Source organism: Bactrocera latifrons, unplaced genomic scaffold (genome assembly GCF_001853355.1).
Source record: "Bactrocera latifrons isolate USDA-ARS-PBARC rearing strain unplaced genomic scaffold, ASM185335v1 scaffold_11, whole genome shotgun sequence".
NCBI classification, from domain to species: Eukaryota; Metazoa; Arthropoda; class Insecta; order Diptera; family Tephritidae; genus Bactrocera; species Bactrocera latifrons.
Window position 1 is genome coordinate 2,675,810 of NW_017534519.1, and position 26,643 is coordinate 2,702,452.

General features: G+C 33.7%; 4 protein-coding genes across 14 annotated transcripts in view; 2 read left to right on the forward strand and 2 right to left on the reverse strand.

Annotated features, from left to right (window-relative positions):
* Nucleotides 1-281: 281 nt before the first annotated feature.
* Nucleotides 282-3,482, reverse strand: LOC108972314 (gamma-interferon-inducible lysosomal thiol reductase-like). Its single transcript, XM_018938848.1, has 5 exons — nt 3,191-3,482; nt 1,220-1,387; nt 901-1,068; nt 477-617; nt 282-412 (listed from the first exon to the last, which is right to left on the reverse strand). Exons 1-5 carry the CDS (start codon nt 3,305-3,307, stop codon nt 311-313), a joined length of 696 nt encoding a protein of 231 aa, XP_018794393.1. The 5' UTR covers nt 3,308-3,482; the 3' UTR covers nt 282-310.
* Nucleotides 3,483-5,491: 2,009 nt separating this feature from the next.
* Nucleotides 5,492-7,513, forward strand: LOC108972110 (WD40 repeat-containing protein SMU1). Its single transcript, XM_018938592.1, has 5 exons — nt 5,492-5,652; nt 5,737-6,062; nt 6,133-6,819; nt 6,882-7,273; nt 7,339-7,513. The coding sequence occupies exons 1-5, from the start codon at nt 5,627-5,629 to the stop codon at nt 7,435-7,437; spliced, it is 1,530 nt and encodes a 509-aa protein (XP_018794137.1). The 5' UTR covers nt 5,492-5,626; the 3' UTR covers nt 7,438-7,513.
* A 205-nt stretch (nt 7,514-7,718) lies between these two features.
* On the forward strand, nt 7,719-8,471 carry LOC108972119. 3 transcript variants are annotated; one of them, XM_018938612.1, is made up of 3 exons: nt 7,719-7,927; nt 8,013-8,128; nt 8,188-8,471. In XM_018938612.1, exons 1-3 carry the CDS (start codon nt 7,798-7,800, stop codon nt 8,269-8,271), a joined length of 330 nt encoding a protein of 109 aa, XP_018794157.1. In that variant the 5' UTR covers nt 7,719-7,797; the 3' UTR covers nt 8,272-8,471. The 3 variants fall into 3 exon arrangements, with proteins under 3 accessions (XP_018794157.1, XP_018794165.1, XP_018794148.1); XM_018938620.1 differs by having other exon boundaries at nt 8,040-8,128; XM_018938603.1 differs by having other exon boundaries at nt 7,720-7,927; nt 7,998-8,128.
* A 4,866-nt stretch (nt 8,472-13,337) lies between these two features.
* LOC108972858 (cubilin) overlaps nt 13,338-26,643 on the reverse strand; it is a 104,736-nt gene continuing 91,430 nt past the window's right edge. For 3 of the 9 annotated variants that reach the window (XM_018939737.1, XM_018939716.1, XM_018939727.1), the window contains 10 exons: nt 26,424-26,637; nt 26,057-26,274; nt 24,891-25,017; nt 24,595-24,696; nt 24,094-24,522; nt 23,600-24,003; nt 23,352-23,521; nt 23,000-23,177; nt 16,690-16,869; nt 13,338-15,947 (listed from right to left, as the gene is read on the reverse strand). In XM_018939737.1, the coding sequence (XP_018795282.1) occupies nt 15,637-15,947; nt 16,690-16,869; nt 23,000-23,177; nt 23,352-23,521; nt 23,600-24,003; nt 24,094-24,522; nt 24,595-24,696; nt 24,891-25,017; nt 26,057-26,274; nt 26,424-26,637 (2,333 nt within the window). In that variant the 3' untranslated portion in view covers nt 13,338-15,636. Of the gene's footprint in view, nt 15,948-16,521; nt 16,598-16,689; nt 16,870-19,685; nt 20,080-22,879; nt 22,917-22,988; nt 23,178-23,351; nt 23,522-23,599; nt 24,004-24,093; nt 24,523-24,594; nt 24,697-24,890; nt 25,018-26,056; nt 26,275-26,423; nt 26,638-26,643 lie in introns of those variants that run through there. The other 6 variants (XR_001993668.1, XR_001993669.1, XR_001993670.1 and 3 more) reach the window with 6 other exon arrangements.

Sequence of the window (26,643 nt, forward strand, 5' to 3'; positions counted from 1 at the left end):
ATGTYTTCAATAAATATATGTATATTGTTTTTCAATTGAATTAAAATGGCGCCAAGTCAATAATTGTGAAAACTTCCTTGCCATGCTTGACAAATCAAAAAGTTTTAAAAACAGTTTTACAAGAAAGGAATCAATTTAGCAAGCGATTCGTCGCTGAAGGATTTATCTTAATATTTCCCAAAAAAGTAACGAAATAATCTATTTACAAAAGTTATGCACCTTTTAACTCTAGTCAGATATCTTGTATACAATTCGATTTAAGATTTCTTTATTTTCTTTCATACATATTCGAATATAAAATTTATTTTTATTAACATTGCGGTAAGCTAATATTAAATTTGTTGTTGTACTCGCGGCAAAATATTATCGGGAAATTGTATATGAAGTAACGTTGACGCCAACGGTCAAATTTCTGTAAATAAAAGTTATAATTATATTAATTTTTAAATAAATAAGTATTATTTTTAATATTTTACATCATCGAATGTTACTGATGGCACGAAAGATAAGTCCAGCGCGTCCGTCATTTCCCCATACTTTTTTAAGATATCTGGAGTGCTACGCGTAGATTTACACTCCTTCACCGCGCTCACATCAATAACCAAGTTTTTAGCACACTGGCATAGATAAAATATTTAAAAAAKTAKTTTMAAATTGCTTATATAATATAATACATATTTTGTATGTGAAAGSTAGAAGTAACTGAAATGGTTTTAACAGCACTTTAACAATAACCGTGGGTGATTTTTAAAAAGTATCTCAAAATGTTCAGATATATGAGATACATATGTATGTATGTACACACAATAATTTTCAACTAGTTTTTCCAACACTGCCAAAATAATACTACTACTCGATAAGTGAATATAAACTCTTATTTTGGCTCATGCAAATACTTGCCTCATCCAGACTTGTTGCATGACCCGTCAATAGACATCTTATCAATTTAATCTGCTCATTGACATCATTGTGCTCCACAATGCAGGCATGTAGTGCATTTAATTCACATTCACTGTGTCCATGTTGGCAATAAAGTGTTGTTATATTGGTAGTTGGGTCTGTCCAAGCCTGAAACAATTGAAAAAATCGTAAATTGTAGCTTAAAACAGATGCAGTCGGCATAGCTTCACAAGCAAATAGCTTTTACTTGAAAGCAAAAGATAAATGCAGCAACTAATGTAAACACATACGAACACATGCATGTGCATAATCGTCATACCGTGACTTTCCCATATGGTACTAGTTGAAGCTCCGTGTATTTTAGCCAGTCGTTGATAATCATCGCGTCGTAAAGTGAATTTCGTATGAATGTCCTGCTATCCGGACAAAGCGTCTCATAGTAAACACCAACCTTTAATCGTTGATCTGTCGTTGGCTGTGCCGAAGACTGCAAGTGAAACATACATATTAGCATAGGTAAGATAAAAAAATGTATTTTTCTACATTCCTATTTATAGATTAAGTATTTAAGGAAGCACCCATTTTTATTTGCTTTCTAAAACAATACCTACAAACTCTCGTATTTGATAAATATTTACATATGTAAGTATTTAAATATGTATGTATGTACATATGTACACTTGTGCTCACCCAATTAAGCACATAAACGTTATGGTGTAGAAATTCATAAAAGTTTAATTTTATTGATAAATCGAAAAAAAAAGTTTCACAAAATTAAAAGAAATTACTTAGACTTTATTTTACTTATAGGTAAATTTTAATGTAAAAGCAAATATCTGTTTTCTTCTTCGTTGGTATGTATTTTTCTTGCTCATATAATTAAGACACCGGCAAAAATAAGCTGTCAGATAAAAGAATTCGATGTTTTGTTCAAAAAAACTTGCCTTATTTAGACTAATATTTTGTTGGTCATCCCTTTTGCAAAATTTCTTCCCTGCAGCGTTGGCTCATTGTACGGACCAGTGTGTTACATTACGATGTAGCCTTATTTGACGGTTTTCTCGCCGTAATTGCCCTTTTTATAATCCAACATAGATTCTCTATAGGGTTTAAATACGGGCTTTGGGCTGGCCACTCAAGACACTTGATACGATTCATCGCAAACCAGTTCTTAACGACCCTGGAGCAGTGCTTTGAATATTCTGTTGAAATATCCAAGCTAGTGGTAAATTATCGGCGTAATTTTYATYTAGGTGTTCGGCTAARATGTCTCTGTAMATACTGCCWGTCATTTTGCCCTCAACTGGTACAAGTGTCCTACTCCGTATGAAGTAAAACACTCCCATACTATGACTGATGATCCACCATGTTTGGCAGTTTTTTTTACTATACCGTGGGTTCAGTTCTTGTAGTGGTGGTCGCCTGACATAGGGTCTACCGTCATTCCCAAAGACATTAAATTAGATTCATCATTCCATACCACCAGATCCCAGAATTTTGAGTCCTTTTGCAGGTGCTCTCTCGCAAACGCTAGACCTCGTTTGATGCTCCTTTTTGTAACGATCGGTTTGGTTCATGCAATTCGCCCATCTAAGGAATTTTCCTGTAATCTCCTGCGGATTGTCTGATACCCGCACACCATGATTTTGCTCAATTTGGGCTCTAATTTTTCTCGAGGTCAAAAAATTCTGGGTTTCTGGGTTTTTTACGGGGCAGATTTTCAAAAGWCTTATGTTTTTTAAAATATTGTAAAGCATTCTTAACATTTCCCCTAAAAAAGGTAAATATTCCACTACTTTCGCAATATTTCTGAACTTTTGGTAACATTCCCATATGATTCTTCTTTCACATGGAACTGTCCTCTTGTTTTTACCCATTGTTTAGAAAACTTTCAAAAAACGTTTTTAAATTAAATGGAACCAATAAATGTTTCACTTTTTTAATAATTTTTTTTTACACAGACCGTGATTGCAAAGCTATTGTAACACTCGCTTAATTGTAATTATGAGCACACGCGACTAGATCAACTGCGACTTTATTTTAATTTTATCGCCAACCACGATACTTACATATTTCTCTGAATATGACCTTAGCAACTTCCCAATCTATAACGGAACTTTTTTGCATACCGTTATACAAATKAAAAGCTAATTCGGTGAATTTATTTTCAGAAACGTAGTTTTGCTATGCAGTGGCTTAATTWTGTGAGCACAAGTTTATATGTTTCTGCATAGCAAAGCGCGCCATCTCGCCTGAGTTCTTTCATAATACGCTACATTGTCATACTCACTTGGACTTGAAACGCTATTGTCGCAGGTAATAAATATAAAATATAAAACGCTGATAACACGCTAGTACACTGATTCATTGACATTTTTTCTTTGTTGCTTTTTACATACATATACATATGTCTAAATATATTTATTTGGATTATTTCAGCTTTTCTGTGACCACTTTACTGTTACAGAGCAAATCGCAGACTGGACATCATATWCCCAGCACAGAATATATTTTACTAAAATCTCTTTCGAAATATTACTTCACATGCGTSACAAACATCTGCAATTTAAATTCTCCAAATACTAGATAGTATTAAAAGCGCCAAATTGAGGCACGTAGTACTTACATAGAAAACTGTATGCATATTTTCCCAGTAGTGAATGAAGGCGAAGTATAACTGTCTCTTTTGAACGATTACTGTACTTTTAATGTTTGTAACAAGTATCACCTGAATGGACTTACAATTTATTGATAAAAAAATTCTCTACTAAGTAAATATTTACATTGAAGTAATGCAACATCTGTCCACTGACTACTTTGTGTATTCAAGAATTTTATATTTTTAATAAAGACAGGAAGTAATAATATTTTGGGACATATTTTCATAATTGWAAGAAAGATCGTGCTGCAAAAGCTTAAATTTGAATGATTATGAAAATTGGTGTATTGTCAACTTTTTAGTCTTTTAAACGAATTRTATAACACATATCCACTTCTTCTGTGCCTTCGTACTTTTGTCTGTTTGTTTGGTTCATAATGAAAGTTTGCGGTGTGAAATGAAGAATTGTTCATATAAACATATGTAGAAAATATYTGATAGAAATATTTTTATAAATTATCTTGCTTAAAACAGCTAACCACTTTATTTTATTATTACAAGAAGAATGTTGACTTATTGAAAAGCAGACCTTTCACATTTCCTTTAAGCAGTAGTGTGTTATAATTTTTCCATAATTMAGAACTATAAATAAATTTTAAGAGATTTAGACTATTAAATTACTGTTTAGACGTAATGACAAGCATTTTACTACATATCGCCACCTGAAATGCAAAATAACGTATCATCAAATTCGAAATTGAGTGTCTTATTGATTACGATTCACAACTTCAAATTACATACATAATATTACATATGTACAACATTTTAAGGTTCTGCGCTCAGATATAAAGCAATTTTAACCAATATAAAATTTTTTTCACTCATTCCATTTTATTTCGTGTTTCAATCATGTCACTGTAAATTTCCGAAAATGTTGTTACGTTATTTTGCATTTCAGGTGACTGTATGCACTTGTATTCAAACGAAATATGCACAAAACTACGAATACATGTGCTTGCATATAAACGCATACATAAATATATGAGCAAAAAAACTAACATACGTTTGTAATAGYAATATATAGTTCTGAATGTAATTTTTATTAAATGTTCAGRGAGAGAACATCCTCTGTTTAAGGACCACTGTTAAAATGTCTCCTTCCGAGCAGAAGTGGTGCAACTCGTTCATCTTGTCGTGTTATAGGGYCCATACACGACACACATGTGCGTTGGATCTGTGTGAATTCGTTTCGCCCATACACGAAACACAAATCCATTTTGCGATCGTTCTTCACACAGTTAACATGTGCGACAGGCAAGCGCAACATTTCTTCGATTTTATTTCTAATGTAGCACTTTTATCTATTTCTTTGTATTTCGTTAATAAGTTATTCCAACTTTTATTTTTCTCAATTTTATTTTTATATTTATYACTTTTCGTTTGCCAAACTGCTATTTAATTTTTTATAAGATTAATAARTTCTGACGCACATGCGAGATGCATCGGGCAATTGCTTCCCAAAGGCAGAATWTCAAAGATTTCATATCCTAAAAATTCGAGAAAGATGTTCAAATATATAGCTATAAAGCCTAGAAATTTCACTTGAATCAATTATTCTTTCCCTCCCAAAAAATCCTCAAAAAAWATCTACTTTTTGAAGCCTCTAAAGCAGGCTCCCCCCTTAACACYTTCAATGTTTGTCCACGATCTTCACTGTTCGCCRACACGAGAGAAATGAGATTTTGTGGACACGACACACCGATCGTAAAAATTCAAACATTTTCGCGAACATRTTAACCACATGCGCACACATACCGATCGAACGCACTTGTGAGCCGTGTATGGGCACTTTTAGCCRCAAATATTTTTACTTTCTTTGCGTAATTGCAATAGTTGGCAATGCGATTCTAATGTTACTATAATTTTTTGTGACATCTGGCATCTTTCAGTTCTGGTCGAATTATGTTGACATTTTGTTGCGGCATGCAGAGAACGTATAATATTATAACGTTCTCTGTGACATGCACTGCATCTATTTAGCTTAAGGGAACATTTAATAAAAAAAATTAATTGAAATACAAAGTTTTCAGTAAACAAAAGGGGATAAAATAATACTAAACAAAGACCATGTCCATTGAAATTGAATCTGCTGAGTAAGTGTGRATGATGGCAAATCGTTCCGCCTGTTTTGTATCGACGTATGTATACATATGTTGTAAAATAAATTTTTATTTCAGTGTTATTCGTCTAATACAGCAGTATTTGAAGGAATCCAATTTGTATAAAACTCTACAAACCCTTCAAGAAGAGACTAGTGTTTCATTGAATACGGTGGACAGTGTAGATGGCTTTGTGCAAGATATCGTAAATGGTCACTGGGACACCGTGCTGAAAGTGACACAGTCACTAAAACTACCTGACAAGAAACTCCTAAATCTTTATGAACAAATTGTTCTTGAATTAATAGAGTTGCGAGAATTAGGTGCAGCGCGCTCGTTGCTTCGACAGACAGACCCTATGATTATGCTGAAACAACATGAACCAGAGAGATATATACACTTAGGTATTTATGGAACGGTAGTTATATGTYTTTATATATATTATTAACCATATATTTTTAACTTAATTTGCAGAAAATATGTTGCAACGAGCATATTTCGATCCGAGAGAAGCTTATCCCGAAGGAAGTAGTAAAGAAAAAAGACGAGCCGTAATAGCGCAGGAGCTCAGCGGGGAAGTACATGTAGTACCATCATCCCGTTTATTAGCGCTCCTAGGCCAGGCCTTAAAATGGCAACAACACCAAGGACTACTTCCGCCGGGAACAACAATYGATTTATTCCGCGGTAAAGCTGCAATGAAAGATCAGGAAGAGGAAATGTTTCCTACACAAATGTTTCGYCAAATTAAATTTGGCCAAAAGTCACATGTTGAATGTGCGCAGTTTTCACCTGATGGACAATATCTAATCACGGGAAGCGTTGATGGCTTCTTGGAGGTTTGGAATTTCACGACTGGCAAAATACGTAAAGATCTCAAATACCAAGCACAGGATCAGTTCATGATGATGGAACAAGCGGTATTGGCGTTATCATTTTCAAGGGACTCTGAAATGGTTGCTTCTGGTGCGCAAGATGGACAAATCAAAGTGTGGCGTATTATAACTGGACAATGTTTGCGAAAATTCGAAAAGGCACACACGAAGGGCATCACTTGTTTACAATTTTCACGTGACAACAGTCAAGTGTTGAGTGCTTCCTTTGATTACAGTATACGTTTGCACGGCTTAAAATCTGGCAAAATGCTTAAAGAGTTCAAAGGTGTGTTGGTTTTGAGTGATTACTAGATTTACTTTACTTTACTTATACATTATTATACGCAGGTCACACGTCATTTGTAAATGAGGCAACTTTCACCCCAGATGGACATAACATACTCAGTGCTTCTTCGGATGGTACAGTGAAGATTTGGTCATTAAAAACCACCGAATGTGTGTCTACCTATAAACCGTTGGGCAATGAGCTGGCTGTAAACACCGTACTAATATTACCTAAGAATCCAGAACATTTCATCGTTTGCAATCGATCAAACACTGTGGTTATTATGAACATGCAGGGACAAATTGTTCGTTCATTTTCATCGGGTAAACGCGAAGGCGGTGCCTTCATTTCAGCTACTATTTCACCGCGTGGCGAATTTATTTATTGCGCTGGTGAAGATCAGGTGCTTTACTGCTTCTCGGTTACATCTGGCAAGCTAGAGCGTACATTGAACGTGAGTACTTATTTAGATTGCACCTACTCAAATGTAAATGTGACTAATTGATAAATGTTGAACAGGTTCACGAAAAAGACGTCATTGGTCTTGCTCATCAYCCACACCAAAATTTGTTAGCCACTTACAGTGAAGACGGTCTACTTAAACTATGGAAGCCATAAGCATAGATGTAGTTGTAATTCTAAGATATTCATATAATTGCTATGAAATGAATAAACCAGTAATCAAATAAACTTATGTGTATTGGGTTAAAATTACTGTAACCTGGTCGAYCACATCAACAAAGCAATAATAATTGGTCTCGCTATGATTAGGTAAATTGATTTCAATTAAGCCTTATGCAAATTCCTCTTTATGTCGGTCATTTACTGTATCAATTGAAACACGTAAATATGTATAGCGTTGAAGACGTGCTTCATCAGCTAAAGCTTCTAATCGTTGATCCAAAATTGAGCTAAATCTGCCTCAGTTGTGACTTGTGAATATTACGGCGTAGACGTCGGATTTCAATTGGTGAAACGATGAAGAGCGAGTGTATTATCGACAAGATAAGAAACAAATTGAAGGATTCTAGTCCTGATCGTCGAACCGTCTTAAGTGTATTCCAGTTCAATTTCACCGACGCCGATGGCAAGCTAATTAAAAGTGTGGGTGAGTGTAGACACACAATTACTTGTGCGCTGACTACAATTGTGGCAAGTATTAATTGATGTTGTTATAGTCTTTGATTTTAAAGATTTAAACATCTATGATGGCATAACAGRCGCGGCGGATGCGGAAATCACCATATCCGATGATGACTTTTATTTAGTGGGAACAAAGGAGACAACATTCGACAAACTCGTGTCCGATGTAAGAATAATACTTAAAAAAAATTCTGTTTCTATTGGTTTTAATATCGCAGATTTTAGAATAAAGCGCTGGTCAAGGGAGATATGACGGCCATTGACAAGTTGCTGGGCAAGTTTCGTTCGGCGTCTGATGAGGTGAAGTGATTAAGAAGAGATTTTACTAAAAGCTGCTAAATTATTCAACCATTTCTACTAAATTAAACTTCCTAAAATGGAATTACGATACAAACACATTAATATCCATACTTATATACACTCCATACTTGATTATCTAATTAATATACTAAAACTGTATGACTGCTAGACAGTAATAAAAGTTCATACTTGTAAACATGCAACTAAAATTGTTTCCCAGATAAMTTTGTAGTAATCAGCTGTTACATATGAAATTCTGTTGTATTTGCTTATTACCATCTGAGAAACCATACCTATGGAACATTTATAGTGGGATTTGCATTATACAGTGATGGAAAATATGGAATTTCCAGATTTATGTCACGCACCCCGCAGGCGTCATGTGTCTTACGTGAAATTATGTGTTTTAAAATGGAAAGAAAAATAATTTATATTGTGTTAAAAATTATTTGCGTTTTTCCACATTTTTTTTTCAATGTAGCGCAGTTTGTTTCGGTGCGAGAGGTTTTCCAACTTGGGAACGCGCCATGTATTACTGGTCGTGTGAAAAATATGGAATTTCCAGATTTATGTCACGCACTTCTAGCGACTATCCTTGCGTCCTGTTGATTGTCAACTGTGACTGAATAGGTTTGAACTGAAATTTAAAGGAATTCGTAGAATTAAGCATTCTATAGCWGCGTCACAATCAATCGGGTTCTTACACAATTTCAGTGCATTAAGATTGAGAAACATAATAATGACAGATTCAACTCCAAAGAATTTGGAAATTTTATTAGATAATTCACGGCTTCGTATTCATTGTCGAGCGATTTGTATGAGCGCAAACCTCCCGGAATTTGACTTTGAATACTTCTKTCTAAGTAACTAACATCATTATTTTTGGATATCACGGATCACTGACGCAAGTTGAGAAAAAACTCGTCAATGTTAATTTTGTTCTTGGCGGTGTTTGCGCTGGCTATACTGTATTCTCTGAGTTGAAACACACTCTTTGGCCATTCTCCAAATTAACTGCGAGACGCACATCATCGACCGTATCGTTCAAGACCAATAACCGCTATGTTGCTTCCTTTGGTGACGTACTTACATATTGTGTATTGCAACATTAGAATGAGTTTTGAATGTGAATTAGATATTGATGGTGAATAAAGTACGATCCATGTATTGTCAACTTCGATATTCACTTTTCTATATTTAATGTTGAAAGCTCTGCCATTGTCGTCTGGTGAGCGATGCCGATAGAGTGGATGTCCACCATTTCTATTTTTGTRTTTCTGAAAGAAAAGCGTGGATAGTATTTCGTGAATTTATTTTCAGACCTACAAACCGAAGTGGGATTGTAATGTTTTAGAGGCCCATGAAATCATATTGGTTTTCAGCACTTCGTATAATAATGGATCTTTTTCTGCATTCGCAGAGATGATTTCATCAATTAACCACCATTCACCATGCAAAGAAGAATGTGTGCGTGCGGCAAACCTCTTTTTTGCCACTCAACAGAGTTCATCTCGCATTTAACAGCACCATACATACATAAGTATATACACACGTTGCTTCAAGATAAAGTTCATCAAATATCGTAGTTATTGTTCGAATATCTTACTGTGACATCGTGACGATCATCGGCTGATTGACCGCGATCCATAATTATGCACGTATTTCATCGTATCCTGGGAGTACTCGGTCATGTGCCTTGGGCTGCCAATGTATGTTGACGCCAAAAAGAACGCCAGGCGATATTAGCGCGACCTTTTCGTGGTATCGTAACGAATTTCAGTCTTTGATTGRTCACTTTGTGTGAAACACACATAACGTTTTCACTGAATATATTTTTTTGTTTTTGAGCAGCCGGAATAAAGAAAGCATTCGACAAATTTGAGCGATTCAAATAATTGAAAAACAAAGCAAAAAAATTTAAAAAAAATTTTTTGGTATGAAAAAAGTTACTTTTTGGAATTGCCGAATTTTCCGACTTTTCCTCACAAAAAGCATAACATTTTTCTTAATTTCTGAACCTTTCCCACAGCGAACAACCCCTGAAAATTTCATCAAGATGGGTTCAGCCGTTGCAYTAGCGTTACTAACGAACAAATATTTATTCGTTTGTATGAGAAAAAGAAAAGGGCTGTGTTTAGGGGTTTTACGGCAATTATTCGAATTTTTCTTGCCATAAAAACCATCTTTGAACCTCAGCGAACATTTATGTAGAAAAAAGAATTGGCCAAATTGGTCYAGGCGTTGTTGAGTTATGCGCTTAGCAACATGTTTTGCGATCTATTTTTGTATATACAAAATATATGTATGTATAAAATATACACAAATAGAGCAGCGTATTTGTATTTCAATAAAATTTTATTTCAACCGATTACAATAAGACTTAAATTAGATTGACATAGCTGCTAATACATAACATGAATGCTTAGTTGACAACATTGAGCCATTGGCTGYTGAAACGAATGGTTGTGCATATACATATGTACATATGTATGTATGTAAATACTCTTACTAACAAAATACAATGGGTTAYAAAAATATGTGAACGATGCATACCATAAACTAACCAAATATAACGCATCCTCCAGTTGGTTATTACATATTATATATTTGCGTAGACAAACATTGCATGTATATATAGTATATGATAATAGTAATAATTATAATCATAATAATAGTAATAATATAATAATAATAATAATAATAATAATAATAATAATAATAATAATAATAATAATAGCGTTGTATACATTTGTTTATTGCTGTTTGAATGCGTGCGTGAACGTTCACGTATAAAATATGGGCTCGACCATCATCGATATAATTATCGTTTAATCTGTATAATTCATTTAAATAACTAAGGCAAATGCTTGTTTGTGGGCATGTAAGTATGTGTTTATATTGTTACTGTTAAATTTACTTGTGACTATCATTATAGCTGCTTAAAACCCAATATACACGATGTCTACAGCTTGCATTGCACTTGGCAAATTACTATTTTTCTTATATTTTGGAATTGATAACGAGTACTTTCTGCATTTTCAGTATCTAACTAAAGTATTTTACTTTTATTTTGTATTTATATATTTTGTGTATTAGTGTGTGTGTGGGTGTWWGCAGGCATGTTTCATTTAGTGTATTTTCATTATTGTTGTTGTCGTTGTTTGTATACAGAACACTTAACTAATTGTATAATTGATGCAAATAACGTAAGAAGTAACGTAATAATCGCGAACGCTCTCTCTACACATACAGAGAAATGCAATAATAATTAACAAGACACAAAAGGGTTTCTTTCATCTTTGTTATTTACTTTGATGCTTCAGTTCCCAGCCAACGGTGTTGGRAATGTGTTTTTTTGTGGTTTTGTTTTTATTAACCCTCTGGGCATTTATTGAGTTTTTTTTGTTGTTTTGTATTTGCTTTGAATTAAACACACTAAAAATTACGCGTTCTCTTACACAATCTAATCAATATTTGTTTACGTTTTTGTTTTTGTTTTCTTATTTGTGTTGTTTTTTTCTTTTGTTTGAGTTTAATATGTATGTATGTATGTGTGTATTTSAAACAGTTTTTGCTGTGTTTCAATATTTCATTACAATGCATTAAAATGTTGAGCTCGTTTTCTTTTTTCAACAACATATTTCTGTTTGTCTGTCTGCTCTTTATCTTTTAACCTATCGCATATTTTACTTTTATAATTTTACATTACAATATGCTTGTGTTGTGTTATGTTATGCTTGCATCCATGTTTGTTGCCATATTTTATGTATCGTTTTTATATTTAATGTTAACATTCAATTGTTTACTTTGGGGATTGTGATTCCCTCCCCTACTCTGACATTTCATTTTGCTACTTTCGAAGCTACATATGTTTTAATGCGCTTCCTCATTTCTATTTGATAAACAGTTTTATTTTTAATTTTAATAACCTTTTAGTTAATATTTTTGATTCTCGATCATTTTAATGCTTGTTTTTAAATACCCTTGTTTAGATAATCCGCTGATTTTAGCTTGCATTTTTAGGTTATATTTCACAACGTTTCTGCATAGTGGTGTTAGTGTTGGCTTTCAGATTTGTGCTAATCAAGTTATTCTTCTGTTTTTGAGCAGAGAAATTAACAGTTACATTAAAAAAATTGAATTTTCAAAAAGCAAATAAAAAAAAATAAAAAAAATCCTTGGGCCAAAACCAATTATGCTTTATTTATGTTGTTTCGTCAGCTTTTTCCAACAAGGGCGTGTGTTTTTTATGCAATTCGCAGTGTTACATAATATATGTACGCAAATACTTATTTTATTACATTTAATTAATTTGATTTGCTTTCTTAATTAAATTTTGACGTTTTTAATTTCAATACTTTAACCCTATTTAGCATTAATTTTCTTCGTTAATTTCGCAAACATTTTTAACATCACTTATTTATTGATTTTTTTTGTTGTTGTAAAACGTACGTGCGCTATGAAACCAATACTTTTATCTATTTTTTTAATAAATACTTTTTTCAATAACATTTTTTAGTTTTCAATGTTTCATGCAGTTATGTAGTTGTGTGTGTGTAAGTATGCATGTATGTGTGGAAGTAATTGTGTTTATTAAATTATATGTGCACTTCAGTTGGAAAAGAAGTGATGATTGACGATTTTGACGTAAAAAATAAAAATAATTGTTTTTATTAAAAATCAAGATAAGATTTATTCAAAATAAGATTTTTTTAATTATAGTCAATGAAGAAAGCAAAAATTTTTATAAGCACTTCCTTCAAATGAATGTGCTCCAATCGTTAACTTGCGTTTAAATATGCATGTATATTAATTCGGTATTTTCACTTATCTCTGTGTGTGTGTGTGTAAGTAGTTTGGTTCAAATTCATTTAAAAATTATTTCTCCATACCGCTAATGATCTCATTTTATATTATATCGTTTAGTTTTCATTTAATAAATACATTTGTGTCTAATTAAGCATTTTTCTTTAACATTGCCTCCGTGCATTTTTAATAATTATAACTACAATTCATTTAATTTATTTTCAACTCTTTGCTTCGTTTAATCATGTTTTTACTTCTAGTTTATTTAATTTTTTTTTTTTTTTAATTTACTACCAACATTTAAATTAGTGTTTAACTTTAGTTGCATTCATTAATCTTAATTCTAGACGAAACTGATATTTTTTTAGTTGCTTCTTCATTTTTTGCCTTTCAACACGTTATTTTACATCTTTTTTCACTGCGCGCTGTGCCTGCAGTTCGCGTATGCGAGTACATACGCATGAAAACGAGTACACAATCATTAAAAATCAATGAAAACAAAGATAMAAATATATTTTCCCGCAATTGAGCAAAATGTTTTTTTTTTATAATTGTAATTTTTTTGTAATTAAGCAGTGAAAAATATTGCGAATTGAATTTTATTTATTTTTCAATGTTTTCTGTTTACCGAATGTCCAACTGTGGAACTTCATTAGCATGAAATATAAGTTAAAACAAAAGCCTGTTATAAAACCCGTCGTTTTTTTATACCCTTAACACATGTAAATAAGAAATAATGATTTAAATAATTAATATAAAAAAATGATATAAAAATATTCTCTATTTTAAGATAACCTTATCTTTAACCCTTTTTATATGTATACCCGTTATTTCTCATCTCCGTTACTCAATCTCAATATCAAATTTGCTACAATCCCTTTTTATACGCATTTTCACTATTTTGCTTTCGTTTAATAAATTTTTATCTTTGTTTTACCTAATGCCAGTGTCCAAGGTAAAGATCTCATTATATAATATATATTTTTATATTTAAGTGCCTTTGTATTTTGTTTATTTGTTATTTAATTACTTATTTTGGAAGATGCAGTTTTGATAGTCACTAATTGATTATTATTATTATTCAGTGTAGTCGCACGACGGCTGAGCAGCAACTCGTCTGTTGGTCGTCGGTTTGTTGTCACATTCGTAGTTTTTTATCGTAATAAATACGCAATATTGCCATCAAAAAGGTATTATGTATGAGTGTTTGACGTTTGTTACGCTTCTTTCGTTTGTTTTTATGGCATTTTACTATCAAATTTGTATGTATGTATGTACTTAAATATGTATGCTATTTATTTATTTTGTTTATTTACTCGCAATAACACTCGTACGTATTGTTTTTATTGTATATTTACTAACGTATTGAGCTCATTTTAGAATCATTATTATTGATGTGGCATGCTGCTTCATTCTGCGCGTACGCGTTCTTCGTGTTTGCGTGCAAGTGTCTCGAGCGGCTCGAGGATGGGGGGATGATTGATTTGCTGAGTGTTGAAAAAGATACAGAACGAGTGTAGAAAAGAGATAGAATGCGTGATTTGTTTTGAGTCAATTGTGTGCTGTTTTTTGTCTCAACTTTCTGTTGTTTTTGTTTACTGGTCAATGTGGCTGTGGTCTTACGAATAATAAATGTATAATGCTTCTAAATCGTATCAAATATAAAAATCAACAATATTTTGTTTTTCGCCATGAATTCACTTTGAATGAGATTTACCGTTTTATTTTCGTTTACTATTTTATGCTGTTTCATATATATAACTTATTCTTTAATTATCTCTAATGAGCCTTTTTATGATTTGGTCTTTTTGTTCTTTTTGTTTTTGTTGTTTTTTACTATTAATTATAAATTTATTTCATTTTAGATTTTCCACTCGCTTCAATTTCGCCTTAAGTTCATTACTTTTTACTTTGTTTCACAATAAAAAGCTTTGTCAAAATGCTATCTCGCTTCCTACCCTTCGCAGTACTGTTAACTATTAAATATTAAATTTATGGAAATTATTTTACAACAAGTTGTTTTAGGTGATCTTCCAAATGTCGCGCGGACACAAATATGTATATATTATTTTTATACGAGTTTTTCTTAAGAATAAAAAAGTCAGTAAAATACCGTTAAACCCAATCAAACCCCAATAATTTTTCGCGTCTTACATTCCCTTAATATTTGAAGAGAATATTTGTTCTTACTCACTCTTTCATCCCTTTCATGTTTTCTGACAGTTCCCTTCAGTGCTCACTAACATTGACTTCTCCGAACCATTGGCGTTTTTGAATTTGCTGCATTTTGTTTCTTTCATGTTATTTCATGCAACGTTTTGTTGTTATTTTCTTCAAATTTCATATTAATTCGTGGGAATTAGATTTTATTGATTTATTTTGTTATTAAAAACCTGACTTAATGATGTACTCGTACAGCTATTAATACTAATGTTTTCGCTATTATTCATTAATGCTTATTATTGTAAATTAAATCTGTTCCTATGCTTGTAAATTTCTATAAAATGCCGCATATTGTTGCAACAATGGGATAACGCCTCTACTGCCGCCCAAAACCTTCACCAATTGTTAAACGTTTTCCAAATGATGCATTTGCTCCAAGTGGTTCTCCTCATCGTCGAATCGTACATCGTTAATGAATATCTCGTGCTGCACATTGTCCAGATCGATTTCGTCGTCATCGTCCAGGCCGTCGTCATCGTTTATTAGTATGCCCGCGCTGAGGCCGTCGACGCCTGCAATGCAGATGTGCGGCGGTGGTGGTACGCTTGTGGGTGGCAGGGGCGCTGGTGGTATCATCAATGAACCGCTATTGATGCCATGCAGACTACCCGATATGCTCGCACCGCCTTGCAAATGCCGTCGACTGGAACTCAAACCTGACGAGATTGTGTGAAACAGATTATTAATTATAACAATTAATATGTTTAATAAAATAAGGGAAAAGAGAGTGTTAGCAGAAAATGAAGTAAATAGATTTTAAATGACGAAGAAAAAAAAAAAAATCATCGATGACTCCTTTGTTGTTGATAAAGATACCGTGTGGGTGAAGCGTTATTTTATTGGCACAATCAAAAGACTTTAGACACAAACTTGATGGGTACACATCATACAAAATTTTTAACTTCTAGTACTTTTATTTATCTATTTATTTATATATTGATAGTAAGTTCCCAAATTTTAAATTATGGTTTATAAATACATGTTTTGAATTTCACATGTCGTAGGAGAATTAATAATTAAAAACAGCGGAAAGATAATCAGAGTGACAAGGCCAAATCGAGTTATGTGAYCTCGGAAGATTTCTTCGGGGTGTTACAAGCACTGTGGAAAATTTAATATACCTTATTTTAACCATCCGTCAAATTATTTTAGTTTTTCTTCTTCAAAATTTCAAATACTCATAGCTGGATGGATGAAATCTCAACAGATATTTCAAGTTTTGAACATTACCTGTTAATGTAACAAAATTCATACCCAAGAAAAAGTGTAAATAAGGATGTTCAGATTGACTAAAGTTTTTTAAAAACTGAAAATACAAAAATAACAAAATTAACGATTTCAAATTAAGAAGGAATTCTAGAAAAACGATATTGCAACACGAGCATGCGCCGAACTTACCAGTTGCACTGGTTTGTGAATCGTAATGCGCATTGCGATGCAGGCCCAGTTGGCGCACATGCGCTCTACGTTTTCTTTTGGAGTGACAGAGTGTGCATAGGAGACAGATTAGGAACGAGACGACGATTAGTGTTATTATAATTAGAACGCCGTGATCCTCCTCGGGCGCTTGTGTGGTACCTTTTCGGCGCGGATATCACGCAGAAACACACCAAAACGACGACGTAAATAAAAAACGGTTTCGTTAAAGATTTCGTTGCACGTGATTTTTGTTTACAGAAAAGACAAAGCAAGAAGATTTTAACTTATTAGTGAACTGCCATAAATTGCTATGAAATATTTCTTAATAATAACAATATATATTTGTATTCATGTATAACTCATATTTAGGGCTATTTGTGTTTAAATATATAGTGATAATTACATACATACTTAGATGTGCATGTACTTTCATTTATTTTGCTTTAATAAGTTCTAAAATTAAATTTGTTGATTAGTATTGTATTTAGATAGAGTTTTAATGTTTTACCGATAAAAATGGCAGATGGAAAATGTCATGAATGAAATTTTTTCGAAAATGTTTAACGAATAGATGGAATCATTATGTAAAGAATACGTTGGCAAAAGAGTAATTAAAATTTTTGATGAGGTATGTGCGTGCTGTGCAATTATTTGTGGCTCGAGCATATATACATACATACTTCTTCTCTTACTTGAAACTGAAGGGACGACTATAACCGAATGCATGCGAGTTTTTGTGTCGAAAGTGTTTTGAAATGGCGATTACAAACGTGTGCAAAAACATAGAATAATAAAGTGAAAAACACATACACATTTATTATCTAAAAGATTCGCTACCTTTATCATTCCATTTTGGTTTCAGATCATCTATGTTACCAAGTTATTTTATTAAATTTATAAATATTTTTTTTTTGTTAAATAAAGGCAAAAATACCATCTTATAAAATTGTATCGAAATTTATAAATTTTCTACGCAAATTTTGTCTGTCGTATTTTTCATTGGAAAAACCTTAACAATAAGTTAGCTTGCAGTTTTGTTAAAGATGTGTTCAGGAGATTTACTTTATGACGATCGCAACTATTTGAGTAGCAGAAAGTTGAAGTTATCGAAAACTTCCCGAATGGAAGATTTTCATTTACTTCAATTAATCCTTCCTGCTAAAAATGTAAGAGAAGATCTTGGATGAGCACATTATGGCCACCGCGCCTCTTGAAGTTTGTCCACGCAGCATGCATAAAGATCAGTAGAGACTGCACTCCATACACTGGTATTTAATATTGAAAGGGCTCTTGAACATAAGGATTATGCTCTTGGAGCATACCAGGACATTTCCGGAGTATTCAATAACGTCCCTCCGGAGTCTATTCTGATAGTATTCAGTCAATAGGTGTTGATTCCGCTGGATCAGAAGCATTTTGATCCCTTGACAGACAAGAGCAGAATGGAACGACGCTAAAATGACTACGGAAGCCTGTAGAGGTCCTCTCCGTGAGTATAGTGGCATAGCCGACGACATTGCAATCTTAATATCGGGTAGGTGTCTACAGGCCATTAGCAGTAATATGACTACTACTCTCAGTGCAGTCCAGAACTGGGCATCGCAATCGGGGTCGATAGAAGAGACTGTATGAAAATGATCGGTATACTAATTGGCCACTGTCTGGTGACGGCACACGCCCGCAAAATGGGGCTGACAGATTGAGAAGAGCATCTCTTGTGCATTTGCCCCGCATTGACACGACTACGCTGTAAGCCTGGGTCCCCACGATAACAATAGTGAGGACGCAGAGTCTATTAAAATTGACGATAAGCGCAGGAATCTTAAAGGACCTAGGAACTGAACTCCATCTAAACTGGTCTAAACTGTTTACCAGTTTAAACTAACCTAATCGTTGGCATGTGTGCATTCCCCAAAAGGAACCTACTTTGGTTTTTTTGTCAGTCTGGGTTTGATTTGATAAGATGGTAACTGAAGTATTGATTCAATTAATTTAAATGGTGTGACTAAGTACATATCAACAGAAAATGAATTTTTTGGTATTCATAGCCAATAAAATAAGAATTAATATGCWGCTTATGTATTTTTAGGAACTTTTAATTAAATAATGTATAAATAAACACCAAAAGACCATTGGAATAAAGTTTTTCTTTTATTTAAGTATTACTTCCTTCTTAAAACGTATACCCTATAACCCTATTATCATATTATTTATCCACCAAAAAATATTTAAAATAAAATTAACATAAACGGTGCTGAAGTCATAGAAAGTCGCCTATAAACCTACGAGTTAAAATAAAAACAAAGTTTTCTTGAATAAATTTCGAGTACGTAAAAAATTGTCGGCCATTTGAAGCATGTTTTACGGGAATGTTCGAAAATTACTTCAACAGAGAAAACAACAATTAGTAAGGCAACTTAAACAGTATGGTATTACTATTCTAAAACAATTAGGGCCGTTTTCACAATGTCACAATTCGTCAGTTAAGTTCTGGTAAACTCAACCAAGACTTCTTCTTTCGGTAAAGAAGCTTTTTTTACTAAAACTTAACTGATAGATGGCTGCTAACCAGACATTGAGAAAACGAGTCCTAATTGTTTATGCAATTCTAAGTTTGTTTTATTTAAGCTTTTATGGCGCCATATTACGCACAATTACTAAGCGTTGCATAATGTGAGAGGAGCGAGTATGATTTTAAAGATTCTTCAATGTTTGTGTGGATGCACGAGTTTACGATGAGTGAGGGCTGTATGCGTGGTATGGGTTGTATGGGGTGGTCTACAGAGTGCCATTTACTAGCGAGTACTAACGAGTTTATGTCAACATGTTTGTATGTACATAGAGTGTATGTATATGAATAATATTCATAGTATTCGTTACAGAAATTAGTGTGTAAGCATGTTATAAAACTATGTAGCAAAAAGAGTTAAGAGTAAAGATTTGTTGTATAGTTGTTAGTATTTGAAAAGACTCACGTGTTTCTGAATCAAAGATGACTTATTTGTATGCGAAAAATGTTTTAGTTTAGATTTTTGTAATTGCAACAATTTCAAACGGTAAACTTAAAGTGGCTTTGGGCGCGCCTTATCAACCGTAAGTGTAGTTTTTAAAGGATCATGTTTCGCTTGAGTTGATTTAGCAATTTCAACAAGTTCAAAAAATACTTGCGAATCGACAATTTATACTTTATTTATTTTTTGTTGTTAAGAACAATGCAAGTAATCGTATACTTTAGATTTTATTTTATTTCTTTAAAGTTTTTGATGTGACACTTAAAAGTGGGCATTTAAAATTGTAAGAATCGCGCCACGCCAATTGCTAAACCAATGAGTTGTATTAATGATGGCACCAGTGGTGTATTTCCGTCGCCTGGGCGTATAAGTATGCGGAAGGCGTTAAAGAGAGAAAGAAAAGTTAATAAAAAAGAGGAAGAGGAAGAAGCAAGTAGCACACAACAAACAATTGCAAATATTTTTTATTTTGGTTGAATTTGAAAATTGAAATAGAAAGACACAAAGATGAGAATGAAAAGGAATTATGCAACGGATGAGTTTGTAGAAGACCAGCATGAGCAAGTAGAAGAGAAAATGGGGAAAAAGAATAGAAACAATGGTTTTGTGAATAAATCGAGAATATCGACGAAAGATTTATTTGGAGTGATAAAATTGGATTAAATTTATTATGAGTTTTCACAACACACATACATACTCGTAAATAAGTATATGTGAGTTAGCAAGGAAGACAAATTTAAACAAAGCACTACGCTTTACAACCTTAGATGATGGTTTTCTCAACTGCTATCAGTAATTCATTCATTTTAATTTCGCACTCAAGCATTCTTCTTCTTCATTCAATAGCTTCGCAAAGTACTAGATATAGCAGTCCCTGTGCGCCCTTTGATCAGCCTAACCGAACTTAACCTCAGTAATTCACATTTAAAGAAGTTTATCTAACATGAGATGGAATTTGTATTGCCAACGGTACGGCTATTCCACCTTACTTATATCTATCATTAAGAAATTAACTTTAAGATCGATTATGTGAGGTAAGCGCCATTCTTTCTATTCTTTATAAAAAATATTCCTAAAACATTCATATATGTACATATTAGGTTGCCCAAAAAGTCTTGCGGTATTTTCGCTAGTTGGCGCTGAAAGCGCGTAGTTCCAGCTTTATTCGTCGCATCGGGTCAGCTATACCTTTTTGGAAAGCTCATTTCACGCGCTAACGTTGATTGTCGTTTCTTTTAAGTCGTTCGTTAGTTATAGCGTCGCAAACACTATAAATAAGGAAAATACGGTATATTTTACAGTACTACTACGATAAAGGCAAAAATGCATCTCAAGCCGCCAATAAAATTTGCGCAGTTTATGGACCCCATACAGTTTTCATTTCCACCGCACAACCATGGTTTCAACGTTTTCGTTCTGGTGTAGAGGTGGTCGAAGATGCGCCACGCTCCGGAAGGCCTGTCGTCGAAAATTGCGATAAAATCGCTGAATTGGTCGAAAGAGAYCGACATAGTAGCAGCTGTAGCATCGGTCAAGAGCTGGGCATGAGTCTTCAAGACAAATTTTATGAACAACTGAAAATTCAATAAAAATACCGCAAAAATACCGCTAGACTTTTTTTGACAACCTAATATTTATATTAAAGTGACGTTAAGCAACTACACAATGACGTATATCACTTGGAGTTAAATTACTGGTGTTTTCTGTGGAGTAACCGGGCTCCGTAGAGTTTTTTTTTTAAACATTAGCTAAAAAGGTGCTCGAAGTAAATTGGTTCCGGAAACATCCTATACTAATTTCTTGTTTATAGAAGACTTCACGAATTTCATTAAAGATTTTAAGTTGACTAGAAGTAAATTTTCAAACAGCTAAACTTTAGAAAGTAACGAATCGAACATGCGCAATAACGTTGTGCTTCTTTTTTGTTTTGCGGAGCTATAAAAAAGTAGTTTAAGTTACAATTTTTTTACTCCTATTTCTCGTTCAAGCCATTCGCAGTAGGAAAACTCAACTAAAAGCCTAAGATTTATAATAGTAGGACTGATATCTGTCCTTAGGTATATTTATGTACATGGACAAGTTATGAAATATACAGAATTGATAACGTAATCTCGTGAAAAATGCTTCAAACAATTTGATAATGGTGCAGTGCGAATATGTAAGTTCAGTGTACAAAGATTTGTTTAGACCCAAGAGGCAAACTAAATACAAAAAGGACATGCGGCATTTCTTTCATTTTTAATTTTTCTCCAAACAAGTTTCTTTCAAGCATTAAGCATTTATGGCACTTTTAGGTTATGTGATCGGCCTCAAATGCGATTTTTGGTCCATCGACATTGCTGTTGTTAAATTAATGACTTGTAATGTCTCTTTTTGTATCTAGCATGCGATAAATATTTATTTGTCTTTTTATTATGAACCATTTTAATGATCTTCATTGTTTATGTGGGTGTTTATATTTAAATGAACTATTTAAGTGGTTTACGTTTATTGTTGATGGACAATTCATTAACATCTGTCTAGACTATAAGTAATATATTGTAAGTAATATTTATAGATTAGGATTTAATATTGTTATTTATAAGGCAGAAAACTATTTTAGCATATTTAAATTGTGTCGTCAGGTTCAAGTTTGCTTGTGAAAATTTTTAATAAATAGAAACTTAGCAAAAAGTAAAGTAAAATTATAAAGTTAATAAAAAAAGATGTAATTTAAAAGAGTAACAGAAGGCAAGTAGAAAATTGGTTGGAAGTTTATGCCAAAGATGTGACTTTAGTATAGTTCGATTTATTGACCAATAAAATATATACATACATATGTGTTATAATAGTTATAAGTATTGGATTTTATTTAGTTAGAATTTCGTTTGATTTCTTATGCATTCGAAAAATGTGGTATATGTATGTAACAGTATACGTTTGGTTATGAAAACAGTTACATTTCGGGTATGTGAAAACTAATTGAAAGGACTTTATTAAATTACTTTTGCAAATGTATGTTAAGAATTGAGTTTTGAAAGTATACTATTTAAAATATTTAATTTTCATAAATTTTTTTTATTAGTAATTTTAATAGTAAAAATGTATATGAAATTAGTCGTATTTCGAAATGAATATATTTGAACAAAATCCATTARTTTCCATCTGTCTTGTTAAGTACCGAATCATTGGTAGGAAATCAACTGAAATTGTAAACTTAAGAAGAAGAAAACTTAAAATTAAATAAAAGTAAATAAGAAAAAAAATGAACTGAACCGTTCGACTCACTCACGACTCACAGTGCAATTCGTCACTATCATCACCGGGACCACAGTTCTTGACGCCATCGCAACGTAGCTTATCGGAAATGCAGTAGCCCACGTCGCATTGGAAGTGGTATGTTGATTCACAGAGCAGTCCAATGGACGGGGGTCCAGGACCAGAGTCTTGTATTTCAGTCCATACAATACGGAAGCCCTGCAAAACATGGAAGGAAAATAATTATTTACGTATCTACTACATTTTAAGGCCATCAGTCAACAGTTAATAATGTTTGAGTAATGTTAAGTCATTAAAATGGCTAACGAAGATAAAAAGACAAACTGTAAGATCGGTGGATAAAGGCGAATTCCTTTATTCAAATTTACTTACCGGAGCACCAACGGTTTTGTCGCTGGTTGTGAAACTGATACGAGCAGTTTGTCCAGTGGAAATATAATACCACTGTTCAATTAGTGGCTTTTCGCCACACAATTCCAATGGCGGTTGGTCTGAATCGACATTGACCCAAAGTCGCAAAACAGCAGCAGGACAGCCACGATCTGTTTTCAATGATAGTAAATACGAAACATATTTACTATAGCAGCAAATAAATTTAGAACAGCGCACTGGATACTCACTTGCTGGATCGCCTTCGATGGAGAAGTGCTCAAAGTTAATTGATAACTTATAACCCGGCCGTGCCGTCATTATCCAATTGCATGCCATTGAAGCCATGCCACGACTGGGTGCCTTATAGCCCGCTGGGTAGTTGGGAGAGGTGATAATACCCGAGTCCTGACCTGAGAAGTTGCCACCGCATTCGGCCACATCGGAGCGCGGAGATTCGAAAAAGTAGCGCGCTTTGAAGCCGCTAGCCACGTTCTCTTGATCCGTATGCAATGTGATACGCAGACCCACCGCACCCCTTGGGCTCTCAACGGGGCCGGGTGCTGTCAAACCACAGTAGCGACCAAGAAAACGATCGTTGTTATCACGATAAACAACATACATTTCCAGCCAATCTTCAAAGCAAGCGCTAGAACTGCGTACACATAGAATGTATAATAATATTACAGAAAATTAGTTTGGAGCCTTGAAATTAAAATAAATTAAATAAAACGCCATCCTTTACCCATATGCTCCAGCCGTTGCATTTGAGTTACCATCCGCTTTTATCTTGAAATGATCAAAGACGATCGTGACCTGCTCATTCGGTTCACCTAGAAACAGATACGAACAATTCGTGTCCGATGGGTAGTTGGATGGATAGCGAGGACTGTTCAGTTCGCCACGTTTCTTTGAACTGCTTACATATGTGAAGCTGCACGTGCCATCGGGTGCGGCTGTGCCAGGTATTTTATATTCAGTTTCAAAGGTGTATTTACCCTTGAAACCGCGACCCTGTAGTTCACCCGAACTGAAGACCATTGCCAAGCGTGGTCCATCGCTAAGCACTCGCTGCGTTTCATTGCCACATAACTCATAGTCAAATTTGTCATAGGCATCTGCTGTTTCCTGTCCCTTCAGATAGATTTTAAGATAACCGTCTGTGCAATTGGACCTATGCAAATAAAAAAGGATTTACTGCTAAGTATTGTGCGCTGAAATAAGTTTAGCTGTTTTAATTACTTACTCGCTTTTGTCCTTGTGCTCTACCTTGGGTATATTGAAAGCGGAAAACTCCAGACGAACACGTTCGAGATGCTGCGCATCTTGCATGCCGTAAATGAAGTATCTTGTGGAAGTTTTCGAAACAAATTTAATTTTATTTAGCTTTTAATCAAGTTCGAAATTTTTAAATATAACTGTTAGAAAGTATAGTTTATTTTTTTAACAGAACTTGAATGATATTAGGCAGTATAATCTCAACAGCTTGCGATAATATAAATACTTTTAGTTATACAACAATAGTCGTTCATTGGTACTTACCTACACACAGTTTTCGGTATATATGGATAGGGATAATTTGGTGAGAGCACAAAACCCGTTGATTCCTTCCTCGATAATATCTTTTGATCACATTCCGAGCCACGTATGTGAATGCCATCATTTTCGCCTAATTTTTCATAATTTTGTTTGCAGTAAGTAGTTTCATTATACACGCCGGTTAAATATTTTTGTCGAGCGAAGCATTGTTGTTGCATTTCAGTGTAGTTATTAAGTGAGCAGAGGTGATTAGGGGAATTTGGGAAACAAAGTGGCATAGTAATGAGTTATTAGGCATGTAGTTGAGTTCCAATAAATTGTTGTAAAATTTTTATATTAATTTAATATGTTGGAGATTTCTAATTAAAGTTAATATAGGTAGTTTTAATAATAGGCTTTTTGTGGATACTAAAATGCACCAAAAATCAACGCTGCTTGCGTATGATCTACAATCACATACAGTCAGCTGAAAATGTGCTCGTACCGAAGTACTCTGGTTAGTCTAAAGTTGTGTGGAGCTGCAGTAACTCGAGAGAAAGCAGATTATTTGTATGAAATTTTCTATTTGAATGGTTTTCAAGTTACTGCAGCTTATTTTGGAATGCATTGCATCTGCATCCAAGTTCATAATTGAGCTGGGAATATGGAAATTTACTTTTAATTCTACTTTCCTGAGATTTGACATATAAAATGGCATATTTTGGTATTGACCAAAGGATGGTCTTTACAATTTCARTTCCAAGGACTGTAAAGGACGGAAATACCTTCCGAAAAACGCTAATTTTGATTTTTAATATGTGATTTTACATTTCAAAAACTAAAAAATATAACGCTCTTTTATCTGTTGGAAAMTCCTAACTATATTATAATTATAAAACTTAAATCAGCATTTGCAGATTGTTTGATCATTCCATATTGGTCTATTAAGTCTATACTTCTACATGAAGCGCTATTATCATTACACAACAAAAGACAACTAAATTGTGACTAATTATCTATTTGTGTCTTAATTCAATTCCACAATTGATACATATACAATCCTTCTTCAAAACAACCCTATTTGAATCCCTTAAGGATTCACAATCTTATCAACAAACCAAAAGTGTTGCAAGTTTAGGTGCGTTTACAGTTTAACGAACATCAATGGTTACGAATTACGAATTACTTACGTATAAAATCTAATTTAACAAAACTTTCGCTAAATTCATAAATTCCTTTAAAGCCACGATTTTGGGTATTCGCTGTTCTCGGCAATGTATAAAAATGAACAAAAAGGCTCGATTCGCTTGAGTATAAAACTAAATTCCTTTGCTGTCCGCAATATGTACCAATTAATGCTGACGAATTATCGGGACCATCATACACTTTGACATAGTCAAATGGGCAGCTGTTAAGTAGACAGACAGTTTTCAATTAGCATTACCCAATTCAGTGCACAAACATGCTACATCTCTACAATAAGCTTTGTTGGAGCGCTAATGCAGTGTATGCATGTTTGTAACTAAATTAGTTTGTCCAGCATTCAGAGGTACTCACTGTGGTCCACCAAAAAATAGATCAAAATCTCGAAATTCTAATCTAACCCTTTGATTCGATTCGCCGAGGAATTGATATGTGCATGACATATCTTTTGGATAGGCACCCGGATAAGTTGGCGATATGAGTGCCCCAGTTTTATTGATACTCATGCTAGGCGTAATGGTGTAGGAACATGGTGAACCCGCTATTGGTATCCCAATTTCATATTCAGCTGAGA